This window comes from Paralichthys olivaceus, chromosome 10 (genome assembly GCF_024713975.1).
Source record: "Paralichthys olivaceus isolate ysfri-2021 chromosome 10, ASM2471397v2, whole genome shotgun sequence".
NCBI classification, from domain to species: Eukaryota; Metazoa; Chordata; class Actinopteri; order Pleuronectiformes; family Paralichthyidae; genus Paralichthys; species Paralichthys olivaceus.
In genome coordinates, this window is record NC_091102.1 from 11988889 (window position 1) to 12011974 (window position 23086).

General features: G+C 43.1%; 3 protein-coding genes across 10 annotated transcripts in view; 2 read left to right on the forward strand and 1 right to left on the reverse strand.

Annotated features, from left to right (window-relative positions):
* LOC109631144 (bromodomain adjacent to zinc finger domain protein 2B) overlaps nucleotides 1-1256 on the forward strand; it is a 43734-nt gene extending 42478 nt beyond the window's left edge. For all 6 annotated transcript variants that reach the window (XM_069533230.1, XM_069533231.1, XM_069533233.1 and 3 more), the window contains one exon: nucleotides 69-1256. In XM_069533230.1, coding sequence (XP_069389331.1) covers nucleotides 69-216 — 148 coding nt within the window. In that variant the 3' untranslated portion in view covers nucleotides 217-1256. The remainder of the gene's footprint in view (nucleotides 1-68) is intronic.
* On the forward strand, nucleotides 1246-14042 carry LOC109631337 (WD repeat, SAM and U-box domain-containing protein 1-like). Of its 2 annotated transcripts, XM_020090027.2 has the most exons (11): nucleotides 1246-2493; nucleotides 3464-3651; nucleotides 4787-4873; nucleotides 6634-6727; nucleotides 7075-7108; nucleotides 7219-7259; nucleotides 7623-7729; nucleotides 8228-8257; nucleotides 10797-10973; nucleotides 13569-13703; nucleotides 13824-14042. In XM_020090027.2, the coding sequence occupies exons 1-11, from the start codon at nucleotides 2096-2098 to the stop codon at nucleotides 13973-13975; spliced, it is 1443 nt and encodes a 480-aa protein (XP_019945586.2). In that variant the 5' UTR covers nucleotides 1246-2095; the 3' UTR covers nucleotides 13976-14042. The 2 variants fall into 2 exon arrangements, with proteins under 2 accessions (XP_019945586.2, XP_019945588.2); XM_020090029.2 differs by lacking the exon at nucleotides 8228-8257.
* A 914-nt stretch (nucleotides 14043-14956) lies between these two features.
* tanc1b (tetratricopeptide repeat, ankyrin repeat and coiled-coil containing 1b) overlaps nucleotides 14957-23086 on the reverse strand; it is a 102424-nt gene continuing 94294 nt past the window's right edge. The window contains exons 19-27 of one of the 2 annotated variants that reach the window (XM_069533237.1): nucleotides 22521-22654; nucleotides 22280-22403; nucleotides 21711-21886; nucleotides 21390-21522; nucleotides 20387-20416; nucleotides 20168-20259; nucleotides 19241-19387; nucleotides 17787-17887; nucleotides 14957-17680 (exon numbers count right to left, since the gene is read on the reverse strand). In XM_069533237.1, the coding sequence (XP_069389338.1) occupies nucleotides 16093-17680; nucleotides 17787-17887; nucleotides 19241-19387; nucleotides 20168-20259; nucleotides 20387-20416; nucleotides 21390-21522; nucleotides 21711-21886; nucleotides 22280-22403; nucleotides 22521-22654 (2525 nt within the window). In that variant the 3' untranslated portion in view covers nucleotides 14957-16092. The remainder of the gene's footprint in view (nucleotides 17681-17786; nucleotides 17888-19240; nucleotides 19388-20167; nucleotides 20260-20386; nucleotides 20417-21389; nucleotides 21523-21710; nucleotides 21887-22279; nucleotides 22404-22520; nucleotides 22655-23086) is intronic. The other variant, XM_069533238.1, reaches the window with a different exon arrangement.

Genomic DNA, 23086 nt, shown 5'->3' on the forward strand with positions numbered 1-23086 from the left:
CATAATACTTTGTTTCTGATTTGAATGCTGCCTCTGAATTGCAATTAAACGATTTCCAATCTTTGCAGGTACTTAAATTTAGAGACCTTCATCATTGACGTCAACCTGGTTTTTGACAACTGTGAGAAATACAACGAGGATGATTCAGAAATCGGACGAGCCGGACACAACATGAGAAGGTTCTTTGACCAACGATGGACTGAGCTGCTGAAGTAAAAAAAAAAAAATCAAGTGTGCTATTCTCTACATATCAAACTTCCTCTTTGGTGTCGGAGGCCTTCTCTTCACCTGTGACACTAGATCAGTATAGAGCTGTAATAAAACTGATGTGCAATGTGAAAGGACAAACACTCCATGGATCAGTATCTTCAAGTGCAATACTGTTTAGTTTTCGAAAACAACTCAACATTTTGTTTGGGAATCAAACACGTCTACTGTAGACAGGTCATTGACTTTTTCTTATCATCAGCACTGCAGTATAGCTTTTTGTACATGTGTATTTATTTTTCATATTTATGTTTGAGTCTTTTCTAAGAAACAGGAGATGGCACACAGCTTTAACTAAGTCTTAAGATTGTTTCATGGACTACTGAACAAGCCAATCAAAAAAAAAAAGTTTACAGCATTTATTTGTGACTATGGGGTCCAGCAGTGCTACTGTTCTGTTTAAGTGTGAAATATAAGGAGGTTTACTGTCACATGTAAAGTGTTCATTTCTGTCTTTATTTACATTTCTAAAATGTATAGTGTACATACTGAACAGCCTGTGGATAAGGATAATTGTAGCATTTACAACACTCTGTCTTAACATCCACTCAAACACTGCTTTCCTCAGTATCGTAGTGCCTGACCTCTGAACAGTGTACGGAGCAGTGCATTCGTCTTTCTTCTTTTTCTATTTACAGTGTGTGTGTTCTGTATGTGTGTCCTGCACAATATACTGTAAGAAACCCCTTACACAAAATGCAAAGTTCTCTGTGGTGCATCGTGTTTGATCTCCGAGCCGTTCCTTTAACCAGACTTGTCAGACTTCCTGCGGACAGACGTGACACCTGTGCTGGGCTTTAATCCAGCGGGGAGTTGGACGGAGTCACGGTCGACTGGACGTGTCTCCAGACAGCTGCAGTCAGAAGACTTGGAAGTAACTGGATTTTATTATGAATATTATGAAATTGGTAGCAACTTTTGTAGGTATATTATTTTTAAATGGTGGATGTGTGGCACAGATAAAATAAAAGATTTTTTTCCAAAAGTAACACTATTATTAACAGTATCTCAGCCTTTAAAGCATGGAAGTTCATATTTATTATCATTTAAAATTGTGTTATGTTAAGGATGCTTACTTGAGCATTTAAACATTTGTTTTACTTTAAACTTCTCTTCACTGGGAGACGTGTTTATTTTTCACTCCGCTCCCGCTGCTTTCATTTCACAGCTGTAGTTATCTGGTCGAATAAAACATGATCAACAAATAAATAAAGTGTTTCAGATCTGATGATCTATCAGAATAAACAGGAGCTCAAACTTAAAAGGCTCCACTGAAAAGAGATTTTGATAAAATAATTACAACAGGACTTTTTAAATTGGGGTTCAAAGTCAGTGTATCTTAGAAAACACATATGGGCAAATAATAAAGTTACACTCCTTCATAAAAATATTTTCAAGCTTTAACTGTTAAAAGATTTTTTTATGGTTATAATATCAGTAGATAACATTAGCTCCACTGAAAAGAGCCACTCTGGGTTATGTTTTTATGGATTTCTTACTTAATGCAACTTGTTTCTGATGGTTACATTAATATTTAAAGACTTTTTAATGTGTGGTTCTGTGTCAGATACTTATAGTAAAAATAATCAAGTGAATTTCCTTCAATAAACAAACAAGTGGACGAGAAGAACATTGTGTGACTGAGGATCACGTGACTGATAACTTCTGAGATAACCACACTTTATAACTGGGCTGAAACAGGAAGTCCATGTCCTGCTGAGACTCCACATCCGCCTTCATCCCTGTGGCAGCTCGCATCAGCTGTTTGTCTCATATTTGATCAGTGTGCGCCCCCTGGTGAGTGAACCTCCTCCTCCTCCTCTTCATCATGGTATCTCTGGTTCACACTCTGCAGCAGCACACAGACGAGCTGAGCTGCTGCTGCTTCTCTTCCGGCCTGCTCGCCACCTGCTCCGCCGATAAAACCCTCCGCGTGTACGACACCGCGGATTTCTCGGAGCTGCCCGGCTCTCCTCTGTCCGGACACGGCTACGGGGTTCGCTGCTGCTGCTTCAGTTCCTGCGGCCGGAGCCTGGTGAGCTGCTCCACGGACGGATCCATCATGGTGTGGAACCCGGACACGGGCGAGGCGGCGGCGGAGCTGCAGCACCCGGGTCGCAGTCCGCTCCGGGTGTGCGCTCTGGCCCCGGACTCCTCCCTCCTGCTGGCCGGAGCCTGTGACGGCACCGTGGCCCTCTGGGAATTCTCCTGCAAGACACTGCGCAGGTACAAGACAACCCACAATCCCCAGCTCTGTAGATAAAGTGACACTTGAAGTGTTTCTGCACAAACATTCATAATATTAACATGATAAGAAATCTGTATGAATCAATATCCATTCATCACACTGCAAACTACTGCAAACTACTGTACACTACTGCAAACTACTGTACACTACTGTACACTACTGTACACTACTGCAAACTACTGTAAACTACTGCAAACTACTGCACACTACTGCAAACTACTGTACACTACTGTACACTACTGTAAACTACTGCAAACTACTGTACACTATTGTACACTACTGCAAACTACTGCAAACTACTGTACACTATTGTACACTACTGCAAACTACTGCACACTACTGTACACTACTGCAAACTACTGTACACTATTGTACACTACTGCAAACTACTGCAAACTACTGTACACTACTGTACACAACTGTACACTACTGCAAACTACTGTACACTACTGTACACTACTGTACACAACTGTACACTACTGCAAACTACTGTACACTACTGTACACTACTGCAAACTACTGCAAACTACTGTACACTACTGCAAACTACTGTACACTACTGTACACTACTGCAAACTACTGCAAACTACTGTACACTACTGCAAACTACTGCAAACTACTGTACACTACTGCACACTACTGTACACTACTGCATACTACTGTACACTACTGTACACTACTGCAAACTACTGCAAACTACTGTACACTACTGCAAACTACTGCAAACTACTGTAGACTACTGTAAACTATAAGCACTTACAGGGATAGTTCACCCCAAAATGAAAATTCACTCATTTTCTGCCGATGGAGGGGTGGGTTGAAATAAATGGTCACTCCTTCTTCAAACGTAAAACACAACAACAATAAAAATCAAATGAGGTTGTTTTGAAACTGGATCATTCTCTTTATTTCACCCCCTACTGTAAAGTTTGGTTGCTTCCCTGACAGATGCAGTTCAGTGAGTGAGGCCAGTGTCGTGGCGTGCTGCTTCTCTCCGTGCGGCCAGGTCTTCGTGACCGGCTGCACCAACGGCGACCTTAAACTGTGGGACCTGGACATCGGCCTCCTGCACGCCGAGAAGGACGCCCACGACCTGGGAGTCACCTGCTGCAGCTCGGCACCGCACCTCCGACCTGGTGAGTTCAGAGAGCTGAAAGGGTCAAATCACAGAAAGACACGTTTCCTTACATTCACTGACACTAGTGGTGCCAGATGTGCAGATATTTAGTTTCTTTTTTTTTTTCTTTTTTTTGAAAATATTTGCCTCTTGTGATTTTCGCTGCCACCTCAGCACTGTTCATGGTTCTCTGATCTGAAATGACTTGAATCATTGACAGTTGAATATTTGGGTTCATGTGTTTCTCTTCCATTTAAAGCAACACTGTCAGTTTTGCTGAGCAACAGCGCCCTCTGCAGCCCCATGTGGTGATTCATTCTGTTGGTCAACCGATGTAGAGAAAAAAACTAAATCTATCAGCGTGTTCACCGGAGCTCTGACTGTGAAGTCCCACTCACTGAACTAACATGGATAGTACTTCTAAAGTTGAGCTGATCTAGAGTCAGTTGCACACTTCTCACTGGAGATCGTACCCACCGCACCAAAGTTACAAAGAGCAAGAGAGGACTTGAAATGAAAGTGGCACCATTCTCTCTGTTCCAAGTCTGATCTATTAAACAGATTTTGAAGCTGCTACTTTAAGTTTAAAAGTTGCATAGTGTTGCTTTAATGGATCGAAAATGTGATTGATTCATCGTAAAAATCGACAAGTTAGTTGCAGCTCTGAACCTAACAGCTGTCTCTCTTTCTCCCTTTTACCCACAGACTTCACTGTAAGAAGTTCTTTAAGGAACTATTTCAGCAGTAGTCCCACTTTTACAGCTGTGTTATTCCCGGGAGTTTGATATTTTCGGTGGACTAATTCTTTAAATTCTTCGGCTCCAGTTCTGTCCTGTTCATCTCATTTAAATACTTACAATCCACTTAGCACAAACGAGAATTTCACGGAGAGCAGCTGGTTGAAAATAACCAGTTTCACACTGTGTTGAATTAAAATGTTCATTTTAAGATGTTGATTTAGAATAAAAAGCTCATAAATCTCTTGATGAAAACCTGATTCTAATCCAAAGACTTTATCTGTGATGCTTTCTGTGGAAAAGATTCATGCATCATGTTCACACACAGTCCGTCAGAGAGCATTTATTCTTGTTTGGTTATTAAGCTCAGTTAAGCGTGAACATTCAGAGGTGTGTGTGTGTGTGTGTGTTTTGCAGATGGCTCCTGTGTGGAGTTTCGACTGGCCTCCTGTGGACAGGACAGCCAGCTGAAAATATGGATTGTTTCCCAGCGTGAAGGAGCAGGTACGAAACCTCTGCCTACTCCCTCAACCGAAAACTCCCATCACTCCATCACCAGGGAGAGAGGGAGCGAGAGAAAGAAAGAAAGAGAGAGAAAAAGAGAGAGAGAGAGCTTTAACCTTGGAATCTCTCTGCAGAATAGAAGAATTTTATTAGTGTGTGGAATAAATCAGCTGCAGACTGAGTCATTAATAATGCATCACTTGAAGACATTCTCCTGAAATACAGAAGCAGCAGAGGTGTGTGTGTGTGTGTGTGTGTGTGTGTGTGTGTTTGTTGGGAGGAGCGTATATCCACTCTGACATTCATATCTTGTACCAGCGATCGCAGTAAACGTGTGTGCCACCTGCTTACAGACTGTATGTTAGCGTCTGAATACGCCACATTGCAAGTTCCCTAAGATGGGTTGCCGTGGTAACAGGCGTTTCTGGGGAGGATGCAGCGTGTCCTGTGTTGTGACCCTGCTGCAGTCCGCAGGGATGTTTTCTCTCTCTGCGCAGGTTGTAGAAGGACACAGAACAATGTCTGCCCTCGTTCACTTCCTTTAAAACACTGTTTTCCACACGAGTCTCTGTGGAGGAGCTTCAGGTTGAGAGATGTGAATCTATTTTGTCTTGGCGAGATTGTGCACGTGAAGCAGAGGAGCAGGTTTGAAACTGGGACTCCTGTGTCTGCTGTTGATGTGGAACATTTTTCTCGTCCCTGCCTTGAGCCTGATATTATGTACATCCAGATGGAAAAGTCGTATTCCAGAGCTGTGTGGAAGCTCTGGTTTCGATCTCTTAAAATACTGTCAGTCAAATCTTTTTCCTAGAAGCATCAGTAGCCTCTTGCACACACATCACATTAGTTTTATTTTGATATCTCACGTCTACAGTTCCATCTTGTCTGCTTTAATCATGTAGTTCAGTTTTTTCCCCTCCATCCTCACCTGTATTTGTTTCACATTGCCTCATGAATATGCATGAAAACAACAAATGATCTGTCCACACACTCTGGAAACAGTTTGTTCTCTAATGGAGGTTTGATTTAAGACGTTTGTTTACAAGCTGATCATTTAAACGCTGCCACAGACCAATTAGTTTTGGCACAAACAGAAGAGTTGGGTGCACAGTGGTGTATTTCTTTAAAGTGTCTCAGTAGCTCAGGCTGTGAGAACCACAGCTTTACTGCCCAGAGGAAGAAGCTTTTGTTTCCCAGCAGCTGTCAGCAGGTGGCACCACTCTGAGCGAACAGAGCTATTGATAAAAAAGAAAAGAAAAAAGTTTTGAGTTGTCAGAGGGGTGGGGGGTCCAGTGGATGATGCACTGTAAGGTGTGTGTGTTTGTGTATGTGTGTGTTGAGTTTCAGTATTTTTAGTTGAACAAATAGAGACACAACTTTATATGACCTTGTGTGTGTGTGTTTTTGGTATCACTCATCTTGTGGGAAACTAAATCAGTCATATTATGGAGACTTGTCTTCCTTATGGGGACAAATAGAAGAAGTAACTATGGCTACGTTTAGAGGGGGTGTCCAGGAAATGAATGTCAGTCAATGTAATGTCCTCTGAAGTCATGGAGAAACTTGGGAATGTGTATGTGTGTGTTTGTGCGTTATGAGGGACTGCAATTTAGTATTTTTGGAGATATTATAGCTTAACAAATACAGACACAACTTTACTTTGTGTGTGTGTGTGTGTGTGTGTGTGCGTGTGTGCGTGTGTGCGTGTGTGCGTGCGTGCGTGCGTGCGTGCGTGCGTGCGTGCGTGTGCGTGTTTTCAGTCTGGGTCATGAAGCTCCTCCACACTCTCACCAGTCATTCGGCGCCAGTTCTGTCTTGTGCTCTCTCCTCTGATGGAGATCTGGTCGTCTCCGGGTGAGAAAACACACTCCACACAAACATATCTGAATATTGACTTTTGTATCCGTCATTTATTTGTATCATTTCCCATCAATTCACCACCTCACTTTGATCAGATGAAGTTTAAATGAATTTTCCTCCCTGGTTAGAATTCTCTGAGCTGTGGTGCTGCTGTTCCCTCAGTCACCACAGGAGGAGTGTGTGGCTTTTTACTGGGTCCACAATCTCTGCTCTGTTTGTGGCACTTAAATAGAAACACGTGAAAATGTGTTTTTTTTTTTACGACAGCTCTTATTCTATAATGCAAATGCCTTCATGTGAATCCTGCAAATGAGACATTTCTCTCTCCAACTCTTCAACAGTTCAGTGGATAAAAGTGTTGCAATACATGACGCAGTGAGTAAAACACAGAGAACACTCACATTATGTTGCCTTCAGGTAGTTTTAGAGAAAAGTTTTGACACAAAGACTTTCATGTTTCATGGTACATGTCACTATGTTCACAGAACGTGGGAACCCTGCTCCACACTTTGAAACAGCACGACAGGTGAGCGGCCTCCGCTGCCAAATCTCTGCAGACAAACAGAATCACATCTGATTCCCAGTGTTTGGCATCCAAACGTGTGATTTTTGCTTGATTAGTTTTTCTCCCAGAAGCACCGGGTGTAGTGATGCAACAGTGCGCTCTTCAGCTCTGCTCTCCAGTCAAGTCATTGAAGTGGCACCACAGGCGGGCTCCGGCAGAGCACTTTGAAGTGTTTGAAAGGATTTAAGATACTGAACCATCTAAGACTTGATTTATTTATTTTTTTGAAGAGGAAACGTGACTTTTAACGCAGATCTCTTCCTGTGCTAGTTTGGCTCTGTCACACACATTTCACATGTCCGCTGCTCTCCCCTCACCCTGCAGGTATGTGACTGCTGTAGCTCTGTCTCCCACCATGCCGTGGATTGCAACCGGCTCCATGGACAGAACGGTGAACGTGTGGAGAATAGGAGATGGAGACGGCTTAACTGGTAAATGCTTAACAGGGGATTGTTCAGGGGGGTCGGCTCCAGCAAACATGCAATCACTCCTCTTTTTAAAAAAAGGCCGTTAGCAGTGATTTCAGAGGCGAGAAACCATTTGAAGCTTCCACTGAAAGAGTGTTCTGGGAGATCTCCAGTGGGAGAAGGCTCCTATTACATGTGTATTGGTGTCTGGCTGCGGCGTCTCGAGGAAACTACCCCTGAGCCTGGGAGAGCAGTTGTTATCGAGGTGAATCCTCTTCCAGCCCGACATGAAGGGAAATATTTGGAATAGAAAATGAAAAGGTGCAATCATCAGACATCTGGAGGCCTTGAAGCTTCGTCAGGGAAGCTCCTCCATCTGCCATCAGTCAGCCCCCTGTTGACAAAGCAAATTCCTTCTCAATGGATATCTGACTTTCTCTCCCTCTCTTTCTTTCTGTCCTTTAATCTTCTCTCTCTTTCTCTTCTCATATTAAACTCACTCTCTCTTATGTTTCCCTGCAGCAGCTGAGTCGAGGCAGTCAGAGTGCCAAGGTAAATAAATGCACCTTAGAATTCTCCATTCACAGTCGTGTTTGAGCTCAAAAGTGCTGCGTTTCAGTTTTCAATTTTGTGTTTGTGCGTCCAGTTTAAAATAAAAATAATCTCATTATTGGGTCAGTATGAGCTGGAAGTTAATATTAAGTTTAAGTCTTTGTGCAGGTGTTTAGATCATTTCATGTCTTGATCCACATTTCATTTCCTGCTTTTCTTCCAATCTTTGCCAACTAGGTTAGGTTTTTTATGCCTGTTGTTTTTTTCTAAAAGAAACTAAAAGCTTCAGTTCTGGTGAAGCCAAGAAGAGAAATTTCACTTTACGTTCATTTTACCCAAAAGAAACATCTTCATTATTCTTTCTCTCCACATCAACAAATCCCACGAAAAGAATAAAACCATTTACATTGTTGATCTCAGTAGTTTTACCAAACCCATATATTCTCTATATTGTAAAATGATGCAGTTTATAGTTATAGATCCTAAGAGGCTGTGTGATATCCTACAACAGGATTTAGTTTTTTAGTCATATTAGAGCCATGACATGAGGATCACTGTCGATGAGTCAGTCCAAAAATACTTTGAAATAAACTAGTGACGTTTCCATCAGCCTCACACTGTGATTAGTTTAGTGCAAATTAGCAAACGGACAGAGAATCCTAACAGAGGAGTTAGCTCACTGTTTCTAGATGATGTTCCATGTTGGTTTTCACAGAGTTAACACTTTTTAATCCACTTTAACACAATGCAGCCACACGGAGGAATTCTCGGACATGGTGTCAATTAGTTTGAAGCTGACTCAGAGAAAAACGCTCAGTAAACATGAAGTTATTTAAAGCAGGCAGCGTTCAGCATAGTAACCCTGGAGGGCTGCTGTACCCCCAGAGCACAATGACCGACCGCTCCACCGCCAGAACACGAGACTACAGCTCTAATTCTTATTAGTTCACAGGCTTTGGTGACATTACATGACTTTCAGCTCCTCCCAGCTTCAGCCCGACTAAAGATCTAATCAGCAGCAGTGATGGAAAACACGTGTTGTAGACGGGGCCGTAAATTAAAAGCAGTGGGAAAGAGATACTGTACATCTTTAAATTTTAAATGAACTGAGTCTGAGCTAAACGCTGCTGCTCCATGTGCAGTTTGACCACGAGGTCGGTGCGGTACAGAGAGATTATCTATACTAGGCTTCGACTACGCAGGTGATGCTTATTAACAGAATAAATTCATTGCTGGCTTTGGTCTTTTCATGGGATTCATTGACAGTTAGAAAAATAGACCAGCCTCGTCCTCTGAGCGGTGAAGAATGGAGATTATGGAGAAAAGCCTCGTTTGTGCATCTGTCTGAGTAATTAAAGCGAGCAGGCTGAGCCGTGAAGCTCTGAGGTTTTCATATGTTTCCATGACTCAGCCTCGTAGACTGGGAGTCTCCACACACTCTCAGAGCTGCAGAGTAGAGGTGGTCATGCAGATCCAGTGAGTGGATGTGTTGCGTCTGTCGCTTCAACAACTTGCTCCAGACAAAGCCTTTAAAGCATTAAAGCATTAAAGTGTGAGTGCAAACCTCCTCCACCATCATAGATTCAGTTCACATTTACAAATTCTAGTCTTCAACCAAACCTCTAACTTAATCGAAAATCAAAACCAGAAAGTTCAGGTGGGGGGGGGGCACCAGCATTGCCGCACATTAGCGTTCTCACATACAGCCCCGCAGGAGATTATGTGGAGTTCCCTGCGTGTCTGAAAGCAGCTATGACATCATTTTGATCTGCTGTACAAAGCCGATCATAGAGTTAAAGGAAGTTCTCTTGTTGCTGTGGATTCAGCCTTTCCTAGAGGGGCCCTGGGTAATTGCCTGCTTTGCCTAACTTGTTGCAGTGCCCCAGGTGTCTGAAACATCAGTGCAGCCACAGGACGTGTTATAATTTGAGTGAAGATTGTTTCTCTTCTTTCTCAGACATATTGCCTCTCTGTGTTCAAAACTGATTTTTTTATGTAGGAACTTGCAAAGACTGAATAGTTTAGGCAGCGGTGGAAGCAAGAGGTGAGGGGGAGATTCCCTCCATGAGGTTAGCGTTGTAATGAGCTACACCTTCCAGTCTTCATGGTTATTTGAAATGCTTCCAGTCTTTGGCTAATGATGGGAAATGGGAAGCATGAGGCTGCTGTGAGGTGTCATCAGCGGGCCGAACACTCCGGGTCGGTTTATCTCAGCCTGGCGTGATAAATGACGGCTGCTCGCTGGCATGGCATCACAGTGGAGGTTGATGAGCTGCATGCTGGTTCCGTCTGAAGGAACACAACCCTGGCTTTCTCTGTCTTCCCTTTTCTTTTTGATCCCACGTTTGTGAGGACAGGGACGTGTGCACGTGCATGTCTGAAGGTTAATTATCTCCGATCCCGGCGCAGAGGGAGTGTGACCATTTTTTTCTGTGGAGTGTCAGGGAAATTTGTTTGTTTGCATCAGATACGTTTTTGCTGCAAGAGACGGGGGAGTAAGAGCCGAGCACTTCCTCCCTTCCTGTTGTGTGTTCTGCAGGAAGGAAGTTGGCGGGTCACTTCAGGCCGCTGCTTGCCGATTGGTCAGAGGAGGATGTGCAGACTTGGCTCCACGAGGAGGGACTAGAGCAGCTTGTCGGGAACTTTAAAGCCAACAACATCGATGGACCGGAGCTTAGCCGGCTGAACAAGGAAACAGCCTCAGAGCTAGGAATTGGTGAGGATATAAAACACACAGTCACGTACATTTGTGTACAGAACACACACACACACACACACACACACACACACACACACACACACACTGGGATTCAGTGTTTTTGTGGGGATTTACTGTTTGATCCTAAAACTTGACAAGCCCAAATTCAATAGCATGATATAAGCAGCTTTTATTGAGGCACTGATAAATTTTTTCCCCCCAAATACTGATCTGATTTATTGACATGAAGCTGCAGCTCTTCTGTCTGTTTCACAAATGATGCAGCGAGGACAGCCCCCCCACACGATGACCTTTACGTCACAAACAATTATAATCCCTCTTAAAATAAGATTAATCCACGCCGGGCTGCACGAGGGGGGGGGGGTGGACAGACTGTCGTAACCCCCACTGCACACGAGTCATCCTTACCAGCACCTACATGTTTTAAAGGAACATCTTATCCTTATTAACACACTTACAGCTGCATGTGATGTTAGCTTAGCATTAAGACCTGAGCCTGGCTAACTATTTCTACCTGTCTCCAGTCTCTATGCTAAGCTAAACTAACTCACTGCTGCCAGTGGCTATGTAGAGTACGACCTCTGTTTTAACCTTTGACTGTGAATAACCATGGACGATATGAGTGCTCCCCACAAGTGAAGCCAAAATGTCCCGATCGCCACCTGCTGGATCTTTGTATTCACATCCAAGATATTTTGGTTTCATTTCTGGTTGATGGGAGTGAAGATCTGTTTGGACCATCTTGATTTGATATTTTAAAACTGGGGTGAAACCTCACGATCGACAAAGGAGACTGACTTGCGATTGGTCGGGCATGTGTATAGGTGGGACTTCAACTCCGCGGCTCTCTGTCCCAATGTCCCAATGTCCCAGACTCCGTCTCCAAATGACGACTTCAGTGGAATATTTTGGCTTCATCTCTGTAAAGTGGGGGGAAGGCATTGTGCCTCTTTATTTACAGTCAAGGATCATCATCATTTACAAACTTCAAAGCTCAGTTTAAGAAATGATCTGTACTTATTTTGCAATTGTTCTTTTTCACCATATCACACACAGTAACTCTAGAAAACAGATCAGAAATATGCATGATGTGACCTCACCGCAGATTAAAACCTGATTATTTTCTGTTGAAATTCCCTGGATTTTAATTTGTGTCATTGGTGGATTAATAGTGTTAATAGTGTTTTAATTCTGGTAGTTTCAGCTAAGTGCAGTCTGTCTTGAATTTGTATTTTCACACGCAGCTTCTAAGGGAGCGAATCAAACAGTTCACACGTTGCATCTGTCGTTAGTCTGATTACAGGTACTGTGTGTAATCACGTAACAAGTTGCATCTCATCCCGCTGTTAATCACGGTAAAAAAAACGTCCTTTGGCTGCTGTTGTTTGCTTTAATTGGACATCTGTAAACACTGTTTAAAAAAAGTCAACTCCTCCTACATGCTTGCGTTATGCAAATCGTGTTTTTATGGAATGAGAATGGCTTTTCTGTGTGTTCTCATTAGCCCAGAGTGAGGACAGTGGAAACAGCAGATTGCCACATTTCCTCTCCGTTCTGTGCCGTGCAAGTGACAACTATTATTTTCCTCCCATGCTGTTTGTGTGAGCGTACACACACACACTTAATCACGCACACATACACAGCAAATTTGATTCCAGCACACTTTCCTTGATGAAATATTCATGAATCTTTGAGTAAGGAGAAAAAAAAAAGTGTTCCTCTTGGATATAATTCAGTGTATCTCCGAGGAGATGGCCGCCGCGTCTCATCAAATTATCAATCTAAATGTAAAGTGGACAGTATCGTACTAATGGCTCGTGCTGCCATGAAAGATGTTGGAACTTATGGAATCCTCAAACCCTATAGAGCTGTAAGGAGCCGTTTTTCCCGTTCTGGAGTAATTTCCTGGATTAATTAGAGCACTGAACAGGTTCAGCGTGTTTCATTGAGAAGAGACGCTTTGATTGAGACAAGTCTCTTAAGGACTTGAGGAAAAATGCCACTGCAGCATCTCCCATTCACTCCATCACTGGCCCCCACCTCCATGACTCCACACACAGACACCACCACTACTCATGTGGCTGTAGCGGTTGTCACCACGATTGTGGCTGGTGGTGAAATTTGCAGCCGAGGACAAATTCAAAGGTTGACGTCAGCGGGCAGAGACGTGCAGCTGTCGGCAGAGCGACTTCTCCCTGATTGGCCTCTTTTTGAGTTTTATTCTCAGGTAGAATAATGATAGTGTTAACTTTGATCTGAAAGCTACATTAACTCAGGGGGAGACATCAACCCACAGCGAGTGTGTCTGCCTCTTTGTCTACGCTCAGATTGAGCAGAGCAGAAGTCCATTTGTATTCCTCCCTTTTGTTTTATCCCAGAGTCTGTCAAGTGTTTCACAGAGGAACACTGAAGCCACACGTCTCAGTGGAATCACATTAACGCCGCACAGTGAGTCGTTTTACGAGAAAAACCAACAGGTTAAATGTTTGATACGAAAAACCTTTTCGGTTCAATAAAGTTTAAGTGTTGGAAGAAATTGTACTGCGTGTAATTCAACGACCAGAATACTAAACGCGGTTATTGGTTCCTCAGAGTCGGTGGGCCTCCGCGGTCGTCTCCTGAGGAATATCGAGGCCTTGAAGGCAGAGCAGAGCAGTTCAGACGCTCCTGATGAGTTTCTGTGTCCAATCACCAGAGAGCTGATGAGGAATCCAGTCATCGCTGCAGGTTAGAAGAAAAAAAAGTGAAATGGAAAAAGCCTGTGCCCGTGATTCTTCTGTTTCTTTTGTCAACATAAGTTACTGTGTCAGTGTCTTTAAAGGGTCAATATGTGTGTCTACCTCACAGATGGGTATTCCTACGAGCGGGAATCCATCGAGAGCTGGATCAGAGGCAAGAACAAAACCAGCCCCATGACCAACCTGCCCCTGCAGACCACACTCCTTACCCCCAACAGATCCCTGAAGATGGCCATAACACGATGGAAGTCGAGTCAGTAGCTCGTTTCAGCTTGTTTGTCAGAATCCACCAAAAAGGTACTTAATCATTAAAGTATTGTTTTTGTTCAAGAGTCAAATTTGAAAAAATGATCTGAATGTGAGGTTTAAGATAAATGAAGATGAATTGCCCATTGTCAAGGCAATACAATGTATCATATATATTTATATGTAATTATTTAATAGTAATCAATACTATGTATTTTTGATGATCACTTCTAACATGATGTAACAAGAAGACACCTCTTCTCATAAATAAGTGTAGTTCATTAAGTATTAAAATGAATCACTATTTAAATCAACATACTCATGTTAGGCTTCTATTTTCTGTTAGGTTTGGCCACTGTAGTTAATGTTCAACCTAAATTAAATGTCTTTAATCATTGTCAATGTAACATCTGCAGGAGAAATAACAAACTCTTAAAAAGACAAATGGACTTGTGTCTTAACTCGTCCAGCTGGATCAGAGACTGGAACATGTTCTGGGGATTAAAGGAACAGAGCGAAGATGGTTTCAGTTGCACTTATCAGATAAATCTTAACAATGACTCTTCCATGCACACTAACGGTAGTCATGGAGTTCCACAAGGTTCTGAACTGGGACCGATACTTTTCACTTTATGTACGATTCGTTCAGGAAGCACATAAAACTCACATCCTTCTTGTTGTTTGATGGGAAATGGACTAAAGTACACGCCAAATATATTCTTTTTATTTTTGGTAGTTCTTATCACAGTGTTTAATTAGTGACTGACAGATGAAACTGACCTCGTTTATAACAGCTCCCTCCTCTTGATTGTGACTAGCTGTCTCCAAATTAGCAAGATGTCAGTTTTTGTATCCAGGACATTTTAGCTTCATTTCTGGACAGTAGGGAGACACGTCACACATCTTCATATACAGTCTATGGTCCTGCTTTATAATAGTAACTCGTCCTCTTGGCCTGAGCAGTCTCGTGTTTTTGAATAACAATCAGCAGACCTGTTAGTTTTTTCCTCAGAGGGTCTTTATTTCTCTCTCCCATGATGGCTATGGCAGTAATGTTCTATTACAGTATGTGCTCACAGCTAATAAAGCTCACAATACTGAAAACATGGAAACAATTGCATTTAATGTACATATTAAAATAGAGGTGATGGCACTGAACCCCAAAACCATTTCTGTTTTTATAGATTTTTTATACTCTGAAATATAAACTGCAATTGTAGCATGCACTTAAACTCAACATTATCGAGAATCAGAAAATGACTTAGTAGCTGTGCAAAAATAACTATATAAAATATATTGCTTTTACAATTAACCAAGCCATCGGCGCTGTAAATAAATTAAACTAGACAGCAACAACAAGCAGGTACAGAATAGGATTTCAGTTGAATGTTAATGGAGATTTATATAATGTACAAACATATTTAACAAATGCTTTTTTTTAGAACGTTTAAACACCATTTGAACAACATTGTGCATAAAACTCAAAATACACAAGTCTGAACTTGTCAATACACAGAACACAGACCTTCACTGAAAAGAAGGAAAAGTACTTATTTATAATAATATACACAAGGATCTATAACATCCTTCGTAAAACACAGGAATGCCCGTCCTTTAGACTTTCTGTGACCTTCAGTGAGGACTTCCTCTTCTCTACTTCTCTCAGCACCATGGACGTAATGAACACAGTTCAAAGCTCAATTTCCATTCACTCAGAACTGTTCTATAATAACATGAAGCTGGAACTGAAAGTGTTGATTAAGCGGCCTAACTGTATATAAAGTGCTCACTGTCACCGTTTTGTTTTGGTGAGGACTGTACAGTACACGTCCGAATACTTCTTTCAGTGCAACGTCTCCAGCTCGGCTGAACAATGGCGGACGTGTCATGAATCAAGCCGACGGCCACAAGCGACAGGTTGGGAGGAGAGAAATCTGGAGCATTCGGTACACTGCCCGCGGCCTGTGTCCACACAGGGAATCAAACCGTTTGCAAACTGTATTTCTAACAAGGCTAAAATGTGAGACTATATTCTGTCTGGGGCTGGGTTAAAAAAATGTAATCAACCTTTCCACTTTAGATTTTTGCTAGTATGTGTGTGCATTATGGACTTTACGAGAGAATAAACATCTCTACACATTCGACTCTATAAAAGATCGCTTTGGTTTCATCGAAGCTACGTGAATGGCAGGATTATCTCGGACTAAGCCCGGCTGCTTGGGCTTACTGTCCATGAACGTGTGCGGCATAGCCAGTGCTGGCTTGGACTCTTTGTAACAGTTGGCGGCTTGGCAGAATTTCTCGGTGAATTCCTTGGCGTGGATTCCATTTTGTAAGATACTCATCGTCATAGCACCCGGAGGTGCTGGAGGTTTGTGCTGCTCCTGGTAAGTGCTCACTGTTTTCCCGTAAGGCAGCTCACAGTCGACGGGCTGCAGGCCCATTGCTGACATGTTGTGACAAACTAGCCCGTCGGAGGAGTGGTTGAGCCAGCTGCGGCTGGCAGACTGCAGACTCTGGTGACTCTGCAGGCCGAGGTGTGGCTGAATTTGCTGCTGTTGGAGCTGCTGCTGAAAGCGAGCCGTCTTGTCAGTTACACCCATGAAGGGTCTGGGTTTGTACTCTGCTGCAGAGCTGGCCTGTTGGTTGTGCTTTGTCTTGGTGCGGACGTCGGGGCCCAGCTTGCCGCTATCTGATAGACTGCTGCTGGACGCCAGGCTGCTGGTGGAGCTGGACACATGCATGCTGCTGCTGCTTCCTCCTCCTCCCTGCGATCCTCCTGCACCACACATGCCGTCCTTTCCTATGTCAGGGTGGTTTCCCTGGAGTCCAGGACCCGAGCAGGCCAACGCATCTAGAGAGGATACAGAGTGACAAGACAACCTGTCTTGCCCCACACCTTTGGAGGTGCTGCTGCAGGATGAGTATGAGACCTGCTGTGAATGGAGGCTCTCGTTTTCACAACTGTGACCCATAGAGGTGGAAGCAGCTGCCAGCGACATGCGGTTCCCGTACACGGGCTCGTCAGCCGTAGGAGGCAGAGGGCTGATGTCGATGCCTGGTCCCGGCTTCAGCATGCTAGACATGTGTCGGCTGGGTAAGGGACTGGAGGGAGCGTACTGAGATTTGGACCCTCCTGGGCGGCCCCCTACGGCCCCAGCCTGCATGGAGCTCATATGCTGGTTGGTCTTGACGATCTGGGCCTGCTTGGTCGGCTGTAGAACTAGGCCCTGCTGGGCCAGTGCCTCCCTGTGCTCTCGAGGATACCGGTGAGGGGGCAGTCTGCTGGGGCCTGGGGGTGAGTTGGGGGTCTGACTCTGATGTCCCATACTGTTGCTGACAGGCTCCGAGGGTAAGACTCTGTTGTAGGAGTGACTGTTGTGTGACCAGCATGCTTCAGCTGTCCTGGCGTGCTGCGAGGCTGCTGCCGTCTCCTCCTCCTCTTCCTCCTCTTCCAGGATGTCTCTTTGGCCTTCCACGCTCCTGGCGAGGCTGTGCTCTGAGGGCTCGTCCTGTCCTTCATCTTGCTCCTGGTCAGACTCATGGCCCCCTGACGCCTGGCTGGAAGCAGCTGCAGCCCCAGCGAGGCCACCTTTGGTCTGCAAGCGCTGCATCTGTTTGCACTCGTCCTCCACTCGAGCCAGTAAGCGGCGGATTTCTCGGTTATTGGGACACAGCTTGGCTGCTTCGTGCAGGTCAGCCAGGGCTGCTGAAAACTGCCTGTTACATCAGAGAGGAGAAAGACATGGTCACCAGATCCAGAAGATATTTATCACCAACAGCTACAACTACAGACGCTGGTCTGGGGCTGTGCTGAATAGTTTACCTGCTGCTTCTTTTAGCTCTAGCACGAGCGTAGTAGGCCTCATAGGATTTGGGTTTCAGCTCCAGTGCTTTTGTTGCAAACTCCTCAGCCATCCCGAAATCCTGCAAGATGAGGAAAATTAATACATTTATTTTACGGTTAACAATTACAGGGACAATGCTCATTAATAAAGAATTCTATAAATGAGCCAGTTTAGCCATTATGGACAAATACAAAATTAGACATGCACACTTCATAATAACACATATAACATATAACCTATGATACCTAGATGAAAATATTCTTTGACATTCTGATCCCTGTATTAAAATAAAGTAAGGATTAATTTCAGTCAGAGAAATGTTCAATTATAAATCATGAATAATTTGTTCTTAATGACAATTATTTCTTTGATTGGAGGGCAGGCTTTATCTCTCAAAGTCAAACCATTAAAACAGTTTCATATCTGCTTTGTATCACAGATCATTAAGAGCACTGAGTAATGATCAAATCTGACCCGTACTACATCTCACCAACGCTTTATATAACTTGTGTGATGTAATAAAATACCTGAGTGGGTGTTATTGTACAAAAGCAGCAGACAAATTGCTCAAATCTCCTGCGTGTTTGCAGCTGGTTATAGAATTAACATCTGTTTATTACAAATGTCTTCCTGCTGGACTAGGACTTATGAAAGCAAACTGTTTCTGTAAAAAACAATTAAAAAGAGATAATTTAATGTCAGAGTAGCTTAAAAATTACTCATTGTGTCATTTTTTAAGTTTCCAGGCTCAAATATTCACTTCATCACTGTAACTAGAATTACTACACTGTAGTTGTGTGTCTCTTCCAGGCAGTGCAATTTCAGTCTGCATTCATTCTATTTCAAGAGTCACAAGGTCACCGTGACCACTGAACTCTTATCAGTTCATCTTTGAGTGAAAACTGGTCCAAATTTGAAGAAATTCTCTGCAGGTAGACTTGTGATCAACTGATCACTGTTTTTACCAAAGTTGAGGAGTGCTTTAGATATCGTGTTCACAAGAATGCCGGTGGAGTGATGGACAACCTGAAATCGTTATATCTTTGGTCACTGAAGAAAAAAAAAACTCAGCCACAGCAGCTCATCACACCTAACTCTGACTGAGCGGACAGGCTGACACAAGCAGGAGCTGAAAATTGCTTCACAAGAAGATTTGATTCCACTGCCCGGTGCATCTTCCTCCTCACCTCCTCCCTGTGACCATCTGAGCACTGGTAAGCTTCCTTGCCCACACATGCTCAAATCATCCTGGTCACAGATTTATTCTTTTGTCTAGAGCAGCTGGGGGCAAAAAAAGCTGTTCTTCCACCAAATATCAGTTTTAACAATGTTCCCTGATATTCACTACACTGATAAATAAAAAATAAGACAATGAGGTCAGGCTGAAAATAAGAACATAGAAAAAAGTGTGAGTGTCTCTCGAGAGGCTTACATTGGTTTTCCTGCGACATCGGGAGAGATTTAGGTAGAGGGAGACCCTCAGGTCTTTGAATGCCTTCAGGTCATCGCCAAAGCCTTCTCTAGGAAACTTCCTCAGGGCGTACTGGTACCTCTGGGCCGCCTCTTTCATCTTCCCTTTCTGAAGGACACATGGAGGGCAACACATGCAGCGAGGAAGAGGAGGAAACCAGAAGGAAGAAGTGAGGGGAGAGAGGCATGGCAGGGGATTCAGCAGATACTCCAGATACAATAGATGTTCTCTGGCTTGAGCTCTACATTTTAATCAATCACACATAATACACACTTGCCAGGTTTGTAATGTCTGCCATAAAACTCTTCTAATGTCAAGCATTGATAATGGCTCCTTTGGTAAACAGTGTGGAACATACACATCCATTCATTTTCTACATTTCACTGAGCCTGAAAAAAAAATCAACCGTTATGTTATGATGAAGTTACACAACGCTTGTTTCACTTCTTATAAAAATTATATCTGATAGGTCAGAGCCATAAAACAATAACAATAATTATCGCTAAATAATAATAAATAGCAATATAAGAAAGGTTCAATATATATTGATACATTGTTTATGAATTTTGTAACAGTGAGGAGGTATAACACATATTTTATGTGTTTCCTTTCCTATCTGTATTTCAAGAGCATGGTTTTTGAGTTTGAGAGCAGAACTTAACTTACTGACCTTACTTGCTCCGCTTGTGCTCAAATTGTGTGCTTGCACTCTGATATTTTGTTGCATGGACAGATTATCTGCACTCGTGTTTCAGCACTTTCAAATAAGTAAAGCTACTACACTCACACTGAAGATAGGACAAAATCAAATTTCATCAGCAAATCTAAGCACAAACAAGGGCCGTTTGAGTGCAAGTGCAGGGTTTGTTCTGTGGTAAGTTACATTACCTTGTAAAGCAGGTTTCCCTCCTCCATCAGCTTCTGAAGAAGAATGATCAGTATATCAGGCTTAGAGGTCGCCATTGCCCAAGCAGCGTTCCCTGTCGGTGAAGAGAGGGAAAGGAGAGCAGTGAAGAAAGACTGGTTAGGATTTTGTAATTGTCAACAACAGACAGTCACTGTATTCTCTGGGAATTGGTACAAGGTAAAGTTACCTAAAGATTGTACCTGATCGATCGTAAGGAGATGTTCTGTAGCCTTAGTTTATTGAAAGCAGTTAAAAGAAAGAGAGTCGGGAGGAAGAGTGAGGAGAAAATGTTTGACAACAAGAGTAGTCATTTGATGTGAAATGAAAATGTGTTTAAAAAAAGTGAGGCGTGACAATGTGCAATTATGTGTCACTCAGCTTAAAATGGCCGTGTAATTTGGGCACTAAATGCATGCAGGCTGTGTTAACTTTGCTGAAAGGAAATTTAAAAGGTCTAACTTTTATTTTTCTGAGACAGCAGAGTGCAGCGCAGATAAGCCACAGACCCAGATACCTTTAAGAATGTCATTTAGATGATAAGTCACATTCTTAAATTAGCTCTGCAGCACGAGGGAGAGGATGGTCACGCACGCACGCACACACGTGAATGAAAAGCAGGAATGGAAACAGGGTTTTTTTTTTCTTCCACAACATTCCACAAAATTAGTCTGAGCTTATTCTTAGCACTATTGACAGCAGCTGAGACAGAAAAACAAAACAAAACACTGAGAGTAATACATTGGAAGGAGCCGTATGTGAGAATGCAAATGTCTGAGTCAGTTGCTCTGGACAATTTCAGCCATTTTTCCTGCCAGGTCCCTGGTCGAGAAAATGTCTGAGTGACAATACAGAGGGAAAATTCATAGCAAGTGAGTGGGTGTGTTGATGTTGTTTTATACACGCAATGGACGCAAAACTGAAAGAATACAAACGTCAGGATGAAAAACAAAAGCCAAACACCAGGAAACGCAGACAGAGATGACAATGCAAAAAAACATTACAGCTGAGTCAGTAGCTTCTTCTCCCAACGTCTTCTAAACCAAAACATCAACATTTCCGTATCAGATTTTATAACCCAGGTGCCACCCCTTGCCTAAATGTATCAGACATTTTCCTGTTTTTTTAACCCAAACAATCTTCTGCTACGTTCCTATGTCCAGTTCATGTCTGAAAACTGAAAACACTTCTAAGTTGTCTTCTTACCCAGCTTGGCCCCTTTCTTCAGCAGAGTCACCACCACCGACGTGTTCCGACAACCTATGGCCCGGTCCAGAGGCCTCATCCCGCTGTAGTCAACATGCTCTATCACTGCTCCTCTTTCCACCAAGTACTGGACCTAGGTGAGAGCGCAGAGAGTTAAAGACGCACTGTGTCTGTTGACAGTTGAGAGTGTGGGTAATGCGGCACGATGTGTGTTCAGTAAGTCACAGGGATGCTCATAGTTAGCTAAATGAAGTGTGTTTGTGTACGTCTGTGAGTGCTCCCATGGTGAGTGTTGGGCAAGCCTCAACTCTTCTCACTCACAATCTCTGCATCTCCGTAGAAGGCAGCAAGGTCCAGCGGAGTTCGTCCGTTCTTGTCTGTGTGGTCAATGACCGCACCTTTCTCCACCAAAAACTGCACAACGTTCTTTTGTCCTTTCAAACATGCCCAGCTCAGGGGTGTCAGCCCCTCCTTGTCCATCGAAGTCAAGGATGCACCTACAAGACAAATGAAACATCAGTTTCAAGTTAAATTTAAGACCTTTTCAGACTGAATGGAAGGAATTGAAGACCTATGTCAACTACGACAGATGTGAAGGAATATCAGATTCCACAGTTTATACACTTTTCCATAATTAAAGAAAAGGTGAAGGAACCTAGAAGAAAATAAACCTTCAATCTGCTATGTTATCTCACAAACTGCAGACTGTTATCAGTTCCATGTTGGTCTTGTTTGTTTGAGCAAGTAACATTTATACTGATACTTACATCTCTGAAGAAATATCAAAGTTAATAGTATTTTTTAAAAAAGCTAATAAAACACTGGTAAAAAAGAGACTCATGGTGGTGGGTGTGTTCTGTGGTGCTGGTGATGATGTTTTTGTAGTTCACCTTTAGAAAGCAGAAACTCAACGGTGCTCAGGTGACCCTCACAGGCTGCCACCATGAGTAGGGTCCTGCCCTGCTTGTCACTGATGTTAATGTCAGCACCATGCTGCAGCAGCAGCTCTGCGATCTGTCGGGGAGCCGAAAACATATGAACAGATATTATTATCTAATGAGTTGTTTGAAACAGATTCACTAGCAGAATAGAGTCAAGTGGAATAGTTTCTTGCCACTAAGCCTCTCTCACCTGCCAGTGTCCCTGTCTGACAGCGCAGAACAGAGGAGACACCCCCCGCCGGTTGACCTGCTGCACCACCGCCCCCTGCTCCAACAGGAAGCTGCAAACCTCCATCTTCCCCCGACCAGCAGCTGCTGTCAAGGCTTTAGAGAGAGAAGAGTGGGACACAGACGCAGGAATTTTAACCATTTCATTTAACAGCACTCAGCTGAAGAGGTCACTGAGAAGCAGGGACATAAGCGAACATGATAACATGTAGAGTGTGCTGCTCCACTGTCTCTCAGAAAGAGACTTTGAATGGTTGCCGCTAATTGAGTTTAAAAACAGACAATTACGTTATGCTTATTAATCTCATTAAATTCCTGCCTCAAGCTCGACACGTCTTATACAGAGAGATGAGGAATCATTCATTTTATGCATCAGCAGACGAACATTACACAACAAAGTCAAACAATTTGTGTTTATATTTTGTATCTTTTTCAGACCGAGATTAACTGGAATTAACTCTGTGTCGAATGCATTTTTAAACAATAAAGGGGAAACAATGTTGATTTACACTTGAATTTAAGACTGAG

Excerpts from the sequence above, each read along its gene's own strand:
- LOC109631337 (XM_020090027.2), top strand. The coding sequence starts at position 2,096 with ATGGTATCTCTGGTTCACACTCTGCAGCAGCACACAGACGAGCTGAGC. Across the intron at positions 7,260-7,622 it reads ACTTTGAAACAGCACGACAG|GTATGTGACTGCTGTAGCTC; the intron begins GTGAGCGGCCTC and ends CTCACCCTGCAG. Across the intron at positions 13,704-13,823 it reads GAATCCAGTCATCGCTGCAG|ATGGGTATTCCTACGAGCGG; the intron begins GTTAGAAGAAAA and ends TCTACCTCACAG.